Here is a 16,765-nt window from a genome sequence, read left to right on the forward strand (position 1 = left end):
AGGAATATTATTGGTGGCCTAACATGAAGAGAGAAGTAGCGGAGTGGGTTAGCAAGTGCTTAACATGCCAAAGAGTGAAGGCGGAACACTAGCGACCTAGTGGACTGTTACGACCCCTAGAAATTCCGGAATGGAAATGGGAACACATAGCCATGGATTTTGTGACAGGCTTACCTAGGACAAAGACTAATCACGATGCTATATGGGTTATCATTGATAGACTGACCAAGTCCGCACACTTCCTACCAATCAACGAAAGGTACACCGTAGACAAGTTGGTAGATATTTACTTGAAGGAAATTGTAATAAGACACGGTGTTCCTGTAGCCATAGGGTCAGATAGAGACTCGAGGTTTAATTCCCGATTTTGGAGAAGCTTCCAGGAATGTGTAGGCACCAGACTAAACATGAGTACCGCTTACCACCCCCAGACGGATGGACAAAGCGAAAGGACTATACATACCCTAGAAGATATGCTGCGAGTATGTGCCATCGACTTCAAAGGAAATTGGGATGATCACTTACCCCTGATAGAATTTTCTTACAACAATAGCTATCACGCTAGCATAGTAATGCCCCCGTATGAAGCTCTTTACGGGAGAAGATGTCGCTCTCCCCTGTGTTGGGATGAAGTTGGAGAACACAAGCTATTAGGACCAGAGTTAGTTCAGCAGACCAGAGAAATGGTAAAACTCATCAAGAAGAGACTGGTAGCAGCCCAGGACAGACAAAAGAGGTACGCCGATCAGACCAGGAAGGATAGGGAATATGAAGTAGGAGATTCTGTGTTATTGAAGGTATCTCCGTGGAAAGGAGTGATGAGATTTGGAAAGAAAGGGAAGCTGAGTCCCAGATTCATAGGACCCTTTGAAATTTTGAGGAGGATAGGACCTCTAGCTTACGAGCTCGCCTTGCCTCCTAATTTGCAACAAGTACACAACGTGTTTCACGTATCCATGTTGAGAAAGTACCATGCCGATGCCCGTCATGTAATAGAGTATGAGCAGGTAGATTTACAACCAGACCTTACCTACATCGAACAACCAATAAGAATAAAGGACCAGAAAGAACAAGTGCTGAGGAACAAAATGGTGAAGCTAGTTAGGATCTTGTGGAGAAATCAAAATGTTGAGGAATCAACTTGGGAACTTGAAGACACCATGAGGAATAGATATCCCCACTTATTTTATAATTGATTCCGGGACGGAATCCTTGTTAGAGGTGAAGACTGTAATAACTCGAATTTTTGAGACCCTGTAAAATGTTTAATGAATAGTAACCCTGATAGACGGGAAAAACTTTTGAGCCCACACTATATAGTGCATAAGAAAATGAGTTTCAGAATCGATATTACGACTATGCATACCAAATAAGTGTATGTAAACGTTATTAGTTTTCGAAGAAAATGAACTTTGAAAAATGACCGTAATTACGACTTATCAAGGACTACGGGAATCACAATATAATTACGAGATTAAAATCCTACGGATTTATATTCAATTAGGATAAATAAAAATATAAGGAATAGAAACGAAAAGAATTACATTGCGAACCGTTTACGAATAAGTATTACGGAGAACGTTTAAGTAACCGAGCGAACGCGTAAACGATTAATTAAACGTAATGCACTAACTAAACCATGGTAAGGAATTAACCATGGTTACTTCATCAAATAGTGAGCTAACCCTAGGATGACCAAGCTAGCTAGCAAATAGTGTGCTAAGGAGCTAACCTTGTAGTTTAGCTTGTAAGCTAGCAAGCTACAAAGATTTGTCCATGGATTTGGAGACAAGGAATAAACCTAAGCTATCCTAGGAAGAATAAAGATCAACTTGCAAAGATATTAAGTCACCTTCCAAGAAGCAACCTACAAATCATCCAAGAGAAGCAACCAAGTGCTATAAATACCCCCCCTCACAAAGCTCTCATTCGGCTATTTTGAAGAAAAAAGAGGAATTGCAATTCAAAACTCCAAGCTCTAGTTCTTGTAAAATCACACAATTATTTCCCAAGCCTCCTAGCAACTAAACTAAGGTAAGAAAAATCTTTCATCTCTTTTTATCAAGGTTTGATGGGTGGAATAAATTCAAGAAACTCACTAGTGAATATTGTGAATAGTAACCTCTCTTTGGTTTCTTGATTTTAATGGTGGTTTTAGGTTCCAAAAATCATACCAAGCACTTCCAAGCCTCCACCATCCTCAAGAACACATCTCAAGCTTTCAAGAAAGGTAAAACTCTTTGGCCTAAATTTATTTAAGGTTCATGTTTAAGATCCATTTAGTGGGTGTTAGGAAACCTAGCTTACTAAGTGTTGCTGATGAAATCTTGATGATTAAGTTAAGTAGATTTAAGGTTGGTTGTTGTTGCCTCAAGAACATGATGTTCTTGAGAGGATTTTGTGTGTCGATGATGATATGATGATTGTTGGTGGTTGTGTTGATAGTTAAGGTGTAAACGAAACCCCGATCGTAAACGTAACTTCGTTAAAACTAATAAACCGTAACCTTAAGTTTCTGCAGAAGGTCTCGAAGTTGTAAACTGTATATTCTTGAGAAATAACCTTTGTTTAAGATATAAAATGTTATAAGGATCGTTTAGGCGCTTGAATCGCTTAATTCCAATTTACGGATCAAAAGTTATGTTCGTTTTAGTAAAAGTGTTTTATGTGACAAAAAAACTGCTACGAATCACGAATTTTGAAAATATAAAAAATAGACTTAAAAGTATTCATAAATCATGAAATTTTTACAGAGAGTAACATGTGGAGTTACCTAACTGTCATAAAAATTTCAAGTGAAAATAATGATTTCTCAATTTTATAAAAATGTCGGAGCCGAGACTGCGCGAGTAGAAACCGTAAAAATCCTTGAGCGGAGCCGGCAACGATAATGAGAATGAACTCAAGATACTTAGGAAAATGAAGTGACCATAAAGTGTTTATGACTTAAAAGAAATGTTAAGGGTAGTATGCGTTGAGAGGGTGTATAATGAGTAGCGCATGAGTGCGAGTTACCGTGAATTAGGACGGAACCTAACGAAATGAAATGTGTTTATGGTTATAGATTTCTGAGCGGAACCTAGAGCATCCTCCACCTCGAGATACCCAGGCAAGTTTACAAACCCAACTCCATTTTACTGTTGTGTTGTGAAAGGATTGTTTTACTATCATCGCATAAATACCATGTTTGCCATGATACGTAGTTGTTGAATTTTCGCATAATATAGCGATGTTGTACGATAAGTATATATCGTGAAATGATTATTTCGCTTTAAGCGTGACGTATTATATAAGACCGAGGGTCGGTCGGGGATTAAGATAAAACCCGGGAATCGTTCCGGAGATATTATAGGACGGTTATACGTCCATAGTGGTACATTTTAAAGGGACTCATCGTCCACTTACGAAACATTAAAACACCTCGAACTTTTAAAACGATTTCCCAATGAGCATATTCCCTCAACTATATTTTATTGATTCAGATATTAAATATTATATACGTATTCCTTTATTATAGGAGTAGTATACTTCAATGTTATTGATTTCAAACCCGATTAATCATTATAGGTTATTAATTATGTAAACACAAACTAGTTGAGGAATACTATTTAAATAAATCTTTTAAAGAATAACTCATTCGAGGTATGATTAATATCGATTATCATTTAATTATTTATAGACTACTATTTAAGTAATGATTATTTGTTAAAGGATGGTTATTGATTGAAAGATCATAGATCTTGATATACCTTCTGATTTAGAAGTATCATTCGAATAATTTCAGATCATCGGTGAATATTATCCCGACTTATTATTATATTGAATATAGTTTCGAGAAGAAACTTTTCCCCTTATTAATTATCTATTGACAACGGTCAACTCACATCCCTAGTACTTCCTCCGAAATTCTCGGAAGTACGTATATACATATATATACACTTATATTTAAAAAGATAAACTATCTCTATCAACAAGCAAAATGCTTGGAGAACTTCGATGTGGTTCAAGTTCCCAAGATTGATAGAATTTTTGTTGAAGGACAATGGAGGGGTAGACTCTGGTACTACGTGTGCTGGATGGGCTACCAAAGGTACCGCAGGCGAAGGTACTTTGTGTACTCAGGAACTTGTGAAGTATGTGTATACCCGAAAATGGGACACGTAGCCCGAATACGGCCAGGGTGATACCCGAGAGATGACGGTATTCGTCCTTTTACTAGTAAAGAAGGTTACTTTCCGTAGGACGACTGATCATCGTATGCGGTGGCTCCTGTGAGATGTCCAAAATCTTCCAATTGGAATTGATATACAATACCGTAACCCAAGCCTAGGTGCTGGGATTACTATTAAGGTATTCGCAGGTTATAAAACCCCCTTAAAAGAATTTTTTTCATAAGAAGGTGTGGGACACCAAGAAATCTACTTTTAAATAAAACATATATATAATATATGATGTTATTATACAGTCATTTTCATACTGTACATTATTATGCTGAGCATCTTAGCTCACACTTGTTTTCTTAAATTGACACAACACAACAGTGAATCAAGATGCCTGCCATGAGAACCACAGCCAGGAAACGGGTAGAAAATGGCTAGATGTTCCGTAAATTATTTGGTGCAGTACCTCAGGTAGTCGGAATAAGCTGGATTAGTTTTCAGTTGTTTATAGTTCGACTTATTTATAAGTATGGGTTATGTAAAATAAGAAATAAGAAATGTATATTCGGCCGGCGGATTAACCTTACTTAAAGGTCACCCCCGGTAAGACTAATTACATTTGGGTTGTAATAAAATTTCTCTAGTAATGATGGTTCGTTTCCAAGACAATAACCTGTAGTGTGTGTGTGTTAAGTGTGGGGTCGTGAAGCGTGAGTATTTACATATTGTAGTGTGAGTTGTGTGAGTTTAGATAGCGTGGCTTCCGAGACTCCTGACCCCGGGTTTTGGGGCGCCACAATTGTAGTTGGTTATATTTGGTAGAAGACTTAACATTGGTTTGTACGAGTATAATACGAGGCCTGAGAGCGGAACTAGTCGTCTGTGAACCAGACCCGTGCACGAGACGCCAGTGATCCGTGAAAGGAAATAGAGTATTATTTTTAGAAATACTGTTAAGTTGTTTTTGTTCTTGCGGAGACTGGAAATATTTTGAGGTACAAAATCACGGAGATTAGAAAGCCTGCAGATACAGATAAGTATATCTCAAGGATTTACTAGATTTATTTTTTAATCAATGACTGAATTTTATTGAATGAATACATGAAAAATTAACCATTTATTTATTTAATTTAATATCACATTTGATTTTAAAATAAATAAATTAAAAATTAATTTTTATTAAATGAATAAATGAATCTCAAAACATTTATTTATTTAATTTAATATCAATATTTAATTTTAGAAAATAAAATTAATGTTTGAATTTTATTTAAATAAATAAATAAATTTAAAGTTTATTTATTTATATATTTATTTATTTTAAATGTCAAATGTTTATTTTCTTCTTTTTAATTGCCAGCTAGCTCGGGCAGGTGTTGTCTAAAATAAATTGACAAAATCAGGTGTACATGTGAATTGGGTGCCAAAACAAAATAAATTAAACACAGACTGACTTTTGTGCAAGCGAAGTGAAGGAAATCTGTATTATTCTGTTGATCTCAAGCAAAGAGCGGGACCCATCTATATTCAACAGAGAAGAGAAAAACGAAATGAATAAATCAGTACAACAGAAAATATGTCAGTGTTTTTCTTCCTGTTTCCTCCGCGCGCGTGGCGGACACGAGCAACTATCCTCTCTATCTGGTTCCGCGCGTGCAACACACTTCAACCTCCTGGCGTGCGCTTCGTTTGAGCGGACAAGGAAAAACAGAAGGAGATACATGCAAGATGTAGCATATGACCCTCCTGCTTGTGTTTGTTCAACAAAGAAAGACATCACTGAATTGTTTATTTATTTGTACAACACATAAAGCAGAAGAGAACAGAGCATGCGTACCCTGTTGAGCGACATCGCAAGTTGATAAAATAAAATGGTAGTCGCAACTTGTGAATCAAACAGGTCGCAGGTTGAGCATTTGAAAATCCAGTCGCAAGTTATTAAAGTAAAAAAGGCTGCCTCCTATTTTATTTAAGCCAGGTTGGTGATCTGTTTTTACAAGTCGCCAAATGCAGTTGTATTTTATGCGTTGCAGGTTATGGTTTTCTAAGTCGCATGATACAATTTGCAAGGCTGTGAATTCAAAATATATAGACTAAAATCAGCCACGTGTCTCTCTTCTCTCTCCACCTTACCAATCTATATAATCAAATCAGCAGCAATTGGATCTATATCTCCTCCATTTTTACAAAGTGCGAAGCTCTTGAAGTTTTATCTTAGCACTCTTTAAAAGCTTCATTTTACAAGGGGAGGTCAGGTCCAATTTGTTCCACACCATTTAAAGCCTTACAAACTTTTAGCACTCATTATTTAAAGCTCCCTTGATTGTATTTAATACCTTTTGATGAGAGTTTTAAATTCTTAGACTGATAGATAGAACCCTAGAATGATAGTTATTGCTTTTGGTTCTCTCTATATTTGTTGCTCCAAATATTTGTATTTGGAGTTGTAAGCAATCCATTAATGTTTAATTTCTTAATAACAAGAATTATTCCGTGAATCTCCTTATGTTTGTTTATTTAATTTTCGAGTTTTATTTTTCGCTGCAATTAATTAACAAAAAACGAAGAACATACATTCACCCCCCCTCTGTATGTACCTTTTGGACCTAACACACATCAAAAATATCATTATGCTCTTGTTGCTTCCAAAACTCAGCACTTATAATTGCAAGCATGAGACATGAAACATCAGTTGCATAATCAATTTGCTTCTGTTATGCATTTTATTCAGCACATGTTTCATTTTCAGCTAGAAGAAATAAGGGAGGAGTTTGAGTGACATTCTTGAACCTAAGGACGATCCCCAAGTTCCCATTTCAGTCAAGAATATTATTTCGTGTCAGCTTGTCCTTCTCAAGGACTATTGCATATAGAAGTTATTTATGTTATTTATTAATTGATATTCATAATATTTAATGTGCATAAAATGAACTAGTCTACAGATGATAATTAAATTATGTTCAAGTGATTATTCATACATATTCACAATCTATATCTCCCACTATTTTTATCAAATCAATAGCCCTAAATATTAATTTAAAAATAATATCTTCTATATCCTTTCTAGTGAGTCAAGATCCATATTTCACCATGCGTTAGGTCATTTTTGGCTTTTCTCCTAAAACATGATTATTTAGGTAAACAACCTTTGTCAATTATATCAACTACACAACTCTTAAATTACTTGGTGGAACAACATTTGTTCATATTTATCTAATAAATCTCGCCAAACTTAATTTTAGGGTACAAACACTAACACTAACACTAACACTAACACTAACACTAACCCCAAATTTAGACTAACCCATTTGTGGACTTTCATAATGACCAACATGTGAGAGCTATTAAAATGAGATCAGCTCTTTCCATTGTTGAGAAACCCATACCAACCATTTTGATAACGTTTTGAAGATATTTTTTTATGACCATACCTTCTATCATTTGTCAGCAAATTTTTGTAATAGAACATGGAGCAATAACATGTACTACTAAGTTATTATATATAAAAAAAATAACATGTCCTACTATTTTTACCTCAATATTACAAATTGGACATAACTCGTTAACTACCTTTCTAATTCGTAGTTAATCATTGATTGAGAGCCACCGTGATGTTGCCCTCCATAAAATATGTTTGATTTTAGACGACACTTTCATGTTCCAGAATTTACGTCAAAATACTGAATTATCACACGCGTGTAAATTTCTTCTTCAAGTTTTTGAAATAAATATTACACATTTTTTTACAGGAGAAATAAAATATTTCAATTTTTTTAGGATGCAATCCGGTTATACCCGTAAAATCTTCATGTACTTTTAAGAGCATTTGTTTTTCATTTTTTTCCTTTTACTTTAATTCTTGAAATCTAATAAAGATGATTCTTTTATATAGTGATAATATGAATTATATCCCTCTTATATAATATGCATAAAGAGGATCTTATCCAAATTTTTATTAGTCATGGTCCTTGTACTACCAATTTAATAAGAAGGACCCTTAGATCTTTAAAAAAATTAATCATAGTCGTTGGATCTAAAATAAAAAAAAATCTATAACCAACGATAAATAGGTATTCTAAATTGAATAGAATATCCTACATTTTCAATGATTTAAATAAAAGAGAAGTAAGAACCCTAAACTGAATATAATAATAACGAAAAATTTGTAATTTTTTTCATTCAATTTCTGGATAACATGTGATGGACAAAAACATCACTGAATTAAACATTAATTCGTGAGTTTGACATGAGTTGTAAAATCATCAAAATCTGATTTGTAAAATTTAAGATATAATCGAAATAAGATCAAACGAAACTCAATAATATTTTTATTTGTTTGAACTTTAATTTGATTTTTATTTTAATTATTTAAAATTAATAAACATCTGTAAAATAAAAAATAAAATATTCGTGTATTGCACGCCGGTGTAATGCCCTTGAAATAAAACTTGAGATATTTTATTCATGTATATATATAATACACGAGATTAATTTTGTATCTTTGCTTTTCGTGTTATTTTTTTTCGAAACCTAAATAGAAATAATTCATTCGACGATGTAATGCCCTTGAAATGCGACAAAATAATATACACTATTTATATTGTCTAAATTTTTTTATAGTATTCTATTGATCGAGGTTGAAGTAAATTTAAATTTACAATCAAAATAAATATAATTTATTGGATTTGGTCGGTATGATGCATTTAAGACTAAAACAAAATAGCAAATACTATTTATTCGGATAAAAATATTATGTTATTAAACTGTTAATTCGTCAATCGGTATAATACCGTCAATTTAAAATAAAATAATATATATTATTCATCGAGGCGAAAAAATTTAAAAAGCCCATCCACGATAAAACAAAACTATAATCGAGATTAAATTCAACTAGCTAAAACAAATTAGTAAATATATTATTAATCTGAGTTAAACATGTATGTTTACTAACCCGGCTTAAAGTAATCAAAATCAAACTAAATTTGTTAAAAGTTTATCTTATTTAGAGCAACTTTCAATATAATATTTATTTATAAATTTATAATCAGATTTATAATTTTTTTATCCCATTATAATCATTAATATTTTAAAATTTAAATTTGATTACAAGTTTCACACAGATCAAACTCGTATTCATTTTCATTAAATTACCAAAAATACTCATTTTTTCAAGTAATGTTTTAAAAAAGAAGAGAAAAAGTATGGTAAATAATTATGAGCTAGCTCTCGTTCTAATTTAAGCTTATTGGGCCAAGACTGAACCAAAACAAAAAACCAAAAAAGGCCTCAACAAGCCCAACTACCTAATGTGACTTGCAAAATAATCCAAGCGTAGGGTTTCACTAACCCGACCCAGCAACACACCACTCTAACCTCCACCTAATCAAAACCCCCCTCTTCTCTCTACCCAAAACCCTCATTTATTTTTTCTCTCTAACAACTTTTCTCTCTCTAAAAATCCCCAAATGGCAAACCAAGCAGCGATGTCGTTTCTATCCAACATCGCCCGCGCCGCCTTCGGTCTCGGAGTCGCTGCCTCCGCCGTCAACGCCTCTCTCTACACTGTTGACGGCGGCCAACGCGCCGTCCTCATGGACCGTCTCCGCGGAGTTCTCGACGTTCCCGTCGGCGAAGGCACTCATTTCCTCATTCCCTTCCTTCAAACCCCTAATATCTTCGATATTCGCACCAAACCACACACTTTTTCCTCTGTTTCCGGCACTAAAGATCTCCAGATGGTAAATCTCACTCTTCGGGTCTTATCGAGACCCGACGAGGCTAAATTGCCTACTATTTATAAGGAACTAGGTCTCGAATACGATGAGAAAGTGCTTCCTTCTATTGGAAACGAGATTTTGAAGTCTGTTGTTGCGCAATTCAATGCGGATCAGTTGTTGACTGAGAGGCCTAAGGTGTCTGCACTTGTGCGCGATAGTTTGACTACTAGGGCTAAGGATTTCAATATTGTGCTTGATGATGTGGCGATTACGCATTTGTCGTATGGTAATGAGTTTTCCAAGGCGGTTGAGCAGAAGCAGGTGGCGCAGCAGGAGGCCGAGAGGTCTAAGTATGTTGTGGCCAAAGCGGAGCAGGAGAGGAGGGCGGCGATTATTAGGGCTGAAGGTGAGAGTGAGAGTGCTAAGCTGATTTCTGATGCGACTAAGGAAGCTGGAATGGGGTTGATTGAGCTCAGGAAGATTGAGGCGTTGAGGGAGGTGGCTGCGACTATGTCTAGGAATCCTAATGTGGCTTACTTGCCCAATGGGAACAGCAATTTGCTTCTTGGTCTCAATGCTGCTGGTCGTTGAATGCGGTATGAATTTTAATTTAGGGTTTTAAGATTTACAAGTCACATTATAAATTATGTTTCAATATGAGTTTACTTATATTTCTCTGCTACATGGCTGTTTTTGTGACCCTTCCATTTAGGTTGAATTTTGTTTGATCAGGAAGCTGAGTTCTAGATTTAGAGGCGTTAACTGTGCAGGTGGATTAAAAGTGTATTAATTAACTTGAAGTATCCCATTCACTTGTTTTTGTAAGAGACAGTTTTAGTGTTCAAATGATTTGACAGAATTGGAAGGATGTTAATGTAAAAATTGTTCTTTGCTGATGTTTACTAAATGTTTTTTCATTAGAGAGTTCCTTTCATGTGAGTGTATAAATTTTAATAGCTAGCAAAATAACTGCATAGTCTTAAAGTATTATAGTACAATGTTAATTTTAAGGAACCACACTATTGTAGTATTCGAATTATGTAGATTGGTAAGGCCAGGGGCGTAGCCAGGAATTCCAAATTCCAGGGTCAAAATTAAATACACTACAACAATTATTATTTTCGAGTGGGGTCAAAAATAAGTTTTCCACTATATTTTTTTACGGAAATATTATTTTTATACATATATTTTAGAAAAATTATAAGTTTAGTGGGGTCAGCCGCGGCCCCCGCCGGCTATATATTGGCTACGCCCCTGGGTAAGGCAAATGATAATTTAATCTTTTGATAACTGCAAGCTTTGTGAATCTAGGAAGTATACTCAATCTCATTGTTATAGATTGATGATTGATGTAGGTCTCTGCTGCATAACTTGTGAGATTACCTTTCAACGTCGTTGTCCTTGTTGTTTTCATCCATTTTATGGAATGTATTTAAAGTTGAAAATATTCCACTGGATATTTTGTACGTGTGTAATTTTTGTTTCCTTGAGTAAAACATCATTAATACTTGAGCATGATATACATGTTGACCCCCTAATGTTTTAGCATAGTTGGCAAATTGATAGGGTATCAGATTTTGTATTATTGGGATGTATTTAGTTCAAACCTCGTGACTGTCAATATTACAAAACATAATAATTTGGATTCCAATGTTGATTTTTGCCCTAAAATAAGGGATCCTGATGATTCACTTTTAAATCTAAATGTTGGGATTTCGAGTGAGTGATGTAATAAATAAATAGATATACATATTAACCCTCGTAACACTTTTGAGGGTATAGATTAGTTCGTATGTCTCCACATGTAGTCTCATATCATAAATATATTTTTTATCAACTATATATTTTGAATAACTTTTAACAAACTGTTCAACCCAACCCAAACCGAACCAAACCGATGAGTAAAGGGTAGGGTTGGGTTGTATTTTTATTTTTTATGGGTCGGGTTGTAAATTTTCAAACCGATTTAATTGGGTCGAGTTGCTAAAATGGCTCTAACCCAGCCAACCCGACCCATGTGCACCCCTAGTAGCTGAGCAATATGCTTCCATTGTAAATTTGTAATCCACAATTTTACATAGTTTTTTAGGATTAAGGAAATATAATTTTTGATTATGAGTCAGTTATGGCCTATAGCTCTTAGTTCTTGTTTGAGTATACTTTTCTTAATGTGTTTCTGTGTGTGGAGTGTGGATAAATACACTACAAACCTGCATGCACTTTGAGTATACAAACTTGTGGAAACATCAAAATGGATTACATGTGCATAAGTACGCAAATTGGTTTGCCATGTTTTGAAGAAAGACCCTCAAATAGGAGTGAAGATTTTTGTGTTGGAAGGATAAATGCCTCGAAAGCAGGGGTGCGGCACTTAGTTGCTGCACTGCGCACCGGGTGCGGACTGATGCGGCGGTGCGCGGGGTGCGGCGTCATACGTATGTACGGGGTGAGCCACCTGACATATCACCGTGTTACCTGGCTGGAATTCAGGGGAGTGCGGGAGGGTTATTTATGGTCATTTTTAGCTGTTGTAAAACAACGAAAACCAGCCCACTAGGAGAGAGAAACGTCGGGAGGGAGAGAGAGAGATCAGGAGGAAGGGAGGGAGAGAGAGATCTGTTATTCTTTAGTTAACGTGTTCAATCAGTCGTTGATGTGCTGATATGTGTGTATATATGCGTGACTGTGTGTGTATGCATGTGTTAATATATTAGTTGGGCCTGTTATTTGGGCCTGGGTATGTCAACTCTTTGACTGGTTCAGCCCACTAAGGCACCAACTTCAATTTTTACTACACTCAGCCTTATATTTACTTTGCTGTCATTTTTGTAATTATGTTTATAAAAAATTGTTAAATAAATATATATAATATTTTTTTTAATATTTAAAATTATCCGTACCCCCCCAACCCGAATCCCCATTTTTTGAAATTTACCGAATTCCCGTGTCCCCGTACCGGGCACTCACGCACCCGCACCCCTCCACCCGAATCCCCATTTTTTGAAATTTACCGAATTCCCGTGTCCCCGTACCGCGCATGTGCTTCACAGATAAATGCACAAACATATGTAAAATGGACATATAAAACTTGGTAGAAAAATACTATGTTAGAATGGTGTAGTATTGGAGAGTGGATTAGAGGATGCAAAAAGATTGAAGATCGGGTAATTGAGAAACTTAGTATCAATGAAATTTCAGTGTTATTATCTTTGCACATTTTTTTTGTTCGTTCAATTCTCAACTAACCTCTACTTTCATTGTTGTCAGGAATATGATGCATGTGTGGTGCGACAGTAATAAAGAAATCTTGATGCCGGTGATATATGTATCTGCCAGTTGTTTTCGCTATCAACTTCTCACCGCTTCTCATTAATGAGCACTAATTATTAGGAATGAAAGAACAGTGTTTCATGGATTTTGTAATGCAAATATATATTACTGCTTTGCAGTTAAATGATGTCCTCTGGTTGCTTGCAAACAGAAGTTTCTTAAAAATTTATTTTGTACTCCTTTGTTTATGCGTTACTGCCTCCATCTTTTTATTTTGTTGAAGCAATTAAACTAAACTTGACAAACAACATTCAAAACGGTACTGCAAATATGGGAGTGCATTTTTCAGAATTACATTTACAAATGATAGGGATATTGAGGTTTCACGTTGGGGCAGTCTTGATAACACAATGTTTGAAAGCAAAGTTATTTTGTGAATAGTCAAGACAGAAGCACTTACCTTGTTTCAGGTGCAAATTCTAACATTGACATTAAGTTGTTGACATTTATAAGCAGCATCAGGGTTAACATTCTGAAGTCATGTTTAGAACAAGAAATGTCATTAGGATAGTAGAAAACAGCATAGTAGTGTACTCCTAATTGAGTTCATAGAAATGTACGTCTTTGGAACATAAATAAACATGCTGAGACCTAATCAGTCCCGCTACAAAAACAAACAGTTTAACATAAAAGCAACAATAGATTAATTATTCCTTGATAAAATCTCTCTTGCAAGAGAAATGATACTTCTGGGCCATTTGACGGAATCAGATCACTGTGCTTAAATTAGCAGGACGCCATATGCCGGATCAAGTCTACCACTCGGTTACTGCAATACACAGTATGTTTTATTAATAGAGTGCATTTCTGGTAGAACTGTACAAAAAGTATCCTAAAAAACTTTGTATATTTAAAAACTTACCTGTAACCCCATTCATTATCATACCAAGAGACAACCTTCACAAAGTTATCACTCAAAGCAATACCAGCCTTTGCGTCAAATATGCTTGATCTGAAAATGCACAAAATATTTGTTGTAAACATGTAGTGTACCTAAGGAAGTTCTCTGTGACGGAAAGGATTTTTATTGATTCGATGATCTTAGTAGTTAGTACTATAAACCTTATTCAAGAATGATGAGAACAAGGAAAAATTAAAATGAAGACTTCCCATATTGGAATGAAGAGGGGAATACATATAACTAGCTTTAAACTTAAGACGGATCCGCACCTACAGTCACCCACAAGGTCGCTTGAGACTACATCATCCTCGGTGTAGCCAAGTATTCCTTTCAGACTGCCGCTAGCTTCCTCCCTGTAAAACAATTGATATGAAGACAGCATGAGCTCCAGGTGCTCGAGTACATCTAATAGACGAACAACAATTCTACAGTTCTCTTTAATTAAGTTGTATCGTGTCTATTTATTTCCCCTATTGTTTCCTATCTACTCAACCCTGTATGGCTGTATCTGCTGAGAATCACTATGTCGAATAAAAGAAATACAATTAGAATCACTATGTAGCATAGAAGAAACACGATTAGAATCACTAGCTAGGATAGAAGAAACATGATTTCTCACAATAGATTGGCTGCATGATGCTTACTTGATAGCAGCCTTGATTTCATCATATTTGGCAGCCTTTTCAAGTCTGACAGTGAGATCAACCACTGAGACATCAGAAGTGGGAACACGGAATGCCATTCCAGTCAACTTTCCATTTAGTGAGGGCAGAACTTTACCCACGGCCTTCAACAAAACATAGTCATGATCAATATATTACAAATACATAAAACTCTTTTCTTTGTTACCCTTAACAAAATTGGATTAATCGTGTTCTTAAAAAATCTGGTCTTGTTAATATCACAAGCAAACGCAATCAGTTGCTTGCTTTGTAATAGTCTAATAATTATTGAGCTGAAAACTATTCAAGGAGATAAAGACATGCACAAAGCTAACTGCTTGTTAGGTTAACCTCTACAGACATATAAATGTAGGGTCATGTGCTAAAGATTCACAAGACTCTATGTTTTACCTTGGCAGCCCCAGTGCTGCTGGGAATTATGTTGAAGGAAGCACCTCTTCCACCTCTCCAGTCCTTCATTGAAGGACCATCCACAGTCTTTTGTGTTGCTAAATGACATTTAGCAATAAAATCAGGTTGCAGAGCACATATATATTTCCAGAAACAGCAAAAGGATAGATAAGCAAGATATTCTCACCAGTCATAGCATGCACAGTTGTCATTAGACCCTCAACAATACCAAATCTGTCGTGAATAACCTGAACAAATTTACACTCTGATGAAAATTCACGAGTTTTTTTACTCTTAAACAGGTAAATGGTGGAGATATTTAACCTTTGCCAAAGGAGCTAGGCAGTTTGTAGTACAACTAGCATTAGAAACAATGTCGATATCTGGCTTGTAGTCCTTCTCATTGACACCCACAACAAACATTGGAGCATTGGCACTTGGAGCTGAAATTATGACCTTCTTTGCACCACCCTAGTAATAATAAAACAGCATTACATTTATTGAAATCATGATTGCTCATAGCACACTCATGACCATGAAAATTTGATACTACAGAACAGCTTCTTCTTTTGTTATATAGAGCATGCTTGAGATAATATTCGAAGATCAAATACCAAATACCTGCTATAATTAAGAATTGGTGCCACTTGAGATGTAAAAATAAAGACAAAGAGGAAAATCTGCAAAACCTTCATATGAGCAGCAGCTTTATCCTTATCAGTAAAAACCCCAGTGGACTCAACAACATAGTCTGCTCCAGCCTCGCCCCATGGGATCTCCTCCGGATTCCTTCAATTTAACGTTTCAAAATGAACTAAGTAAAGCCTGAAAATAAGACTTCACAATGAAGATTAAGGCAGCATTAATCGATAGATAAGTACCTCATGCCAAAGACTGAGACGGGTTTGTCACCAAATAAAAGAGTTTTTTCATCTTTAACCGTGATTTCATTTTTTTTCCAGATGCCATGAACAGTATCATACTTGAACATATAGGTCTGCCATCACATGTAAATATAGAGTCACAGTAAACACACGGGTGTCCTAAAGCATATACGAAAAAAATGACCAAAATACAGCATCTTTGAATTTTTTTTTTGTCATTTAAGCAAAGGCTAGGAAAATGAATAACCATGTAATCAGTGGTGATAAAGGGGTCATTAACAGCGACGAGTTCGACATCATCACTCTGCAGAATCACCCTTGCAACCAAACGACCTATTCTTCCAAATCCTGTACACAATAATACACAATTTTATTAATCACCAAACGATAAGAAGAAAAATTAGAAATATAAGCATGATATGTTAATGTACGTACCATTAATTCCAATCTTGATGGCCATGATTAGGTGTGTTTACCAGTGAAAAATGTGCATGCAAAGTGTAATATTTCCAGATTACAGGAGCGAGATGAGAGTGAGCTTATATATGATATGGGGGAAGAGAAGGGGGAGGTATTCTCGAGAGATGAATGAAGAATAACCAACCACTTTGCAGTTTGTTTGTGGAATGGAGCCGTTTTTCATGGGACATTAACTATACTTGATCCACTTCCTACCGCTTCCTCTTTCTTCACGACATCT

At 35.5% G+C, this 16,765-nt stretch overlaps 2 protein-coding genes across 2 annotated transcripts; one reads left to right on the forward strand and one right to left on the reverse strand.

Annotated features, from left to right (window-relative positions):
• The first annotated feature begins 9,538 nt into the window (after nucleotides 1–9,538).
• LOC141718025 (prohibitin-3, mitochondrial) lies at nucleotides 9,539–13,402 on the forward strand. Its single transcript, XM_074520355.1, has 2 exons — nucleotides 9,539–10,473; nucleotides 13,145–13,402. The coding sequence occupies exon 1, from the start codon at nucleotides 9,626–9,628 to the stop codon at nucleotides 10,466–10,468; it is 843 nt and encodes a 280-aa protein (XP_074376456.1). The 5' UTR covers nucleotides 9,539–9,625; the 3' UTR covers nucleotides 10,469–10,473; nucleotides 13,145–13,402.
• A 286-nt stretch (nucleotides 13,403–13,688) lies between these two features.
• LOC141718024 (glyceraldehyde-3-phosphate dehydrogenase, cytosolic-like) lies at nucleotides 13,689–16,640 on the reverse strand. Its single transcript, XM_074520354.1, has 11 exons — nucleotides 16,501–16,640; nucleotides 16,313–16,413; nucleotides 16,063–16,178; nucleotides 15,871–15,970; nucleotides 15,506–15,652; nucleotides 15,369–15,429; nucleotides 15,182–15,279; nucleotides 14,753–14,895; nucleotides 14,378–14,461; nucleotides 14,070–14,159; nucleotides 13,689–13,976 (listed from the first exon to the last, which is right to left on the reverse strand). The coding sequence occupies exons 1-11, from the start codon at nucleotides 16,523–16,525 to the stop codon at nucleotides 13,934–13,936; spliced, it is 1,008 nt and encodes a 335-aa protein (XP_074376455.1). The 5' UTR covers nucleotides 16,526–16,640; the 3' UTR covers nucleotides 13,689–13,933.
• Between the last annotated feature and the right edge of the window lie 125 nt (nucleotides 16,641–16,765).

Source organism: Apium graveolens, chromosome 4, assembly GCF_009905375.1.
Source record: "Apium graveolens cultivar Ventura chromosome 4, ASM990537v1, whole genome shotgun sequence".
NCBI classification, from domain to species: domain Eukaryota; kingdom Viridiplantae; phylum Streptophyta; class Magnoliopsida; order Apiales; family Apiaceae; genus Apium; species Apium graveolens.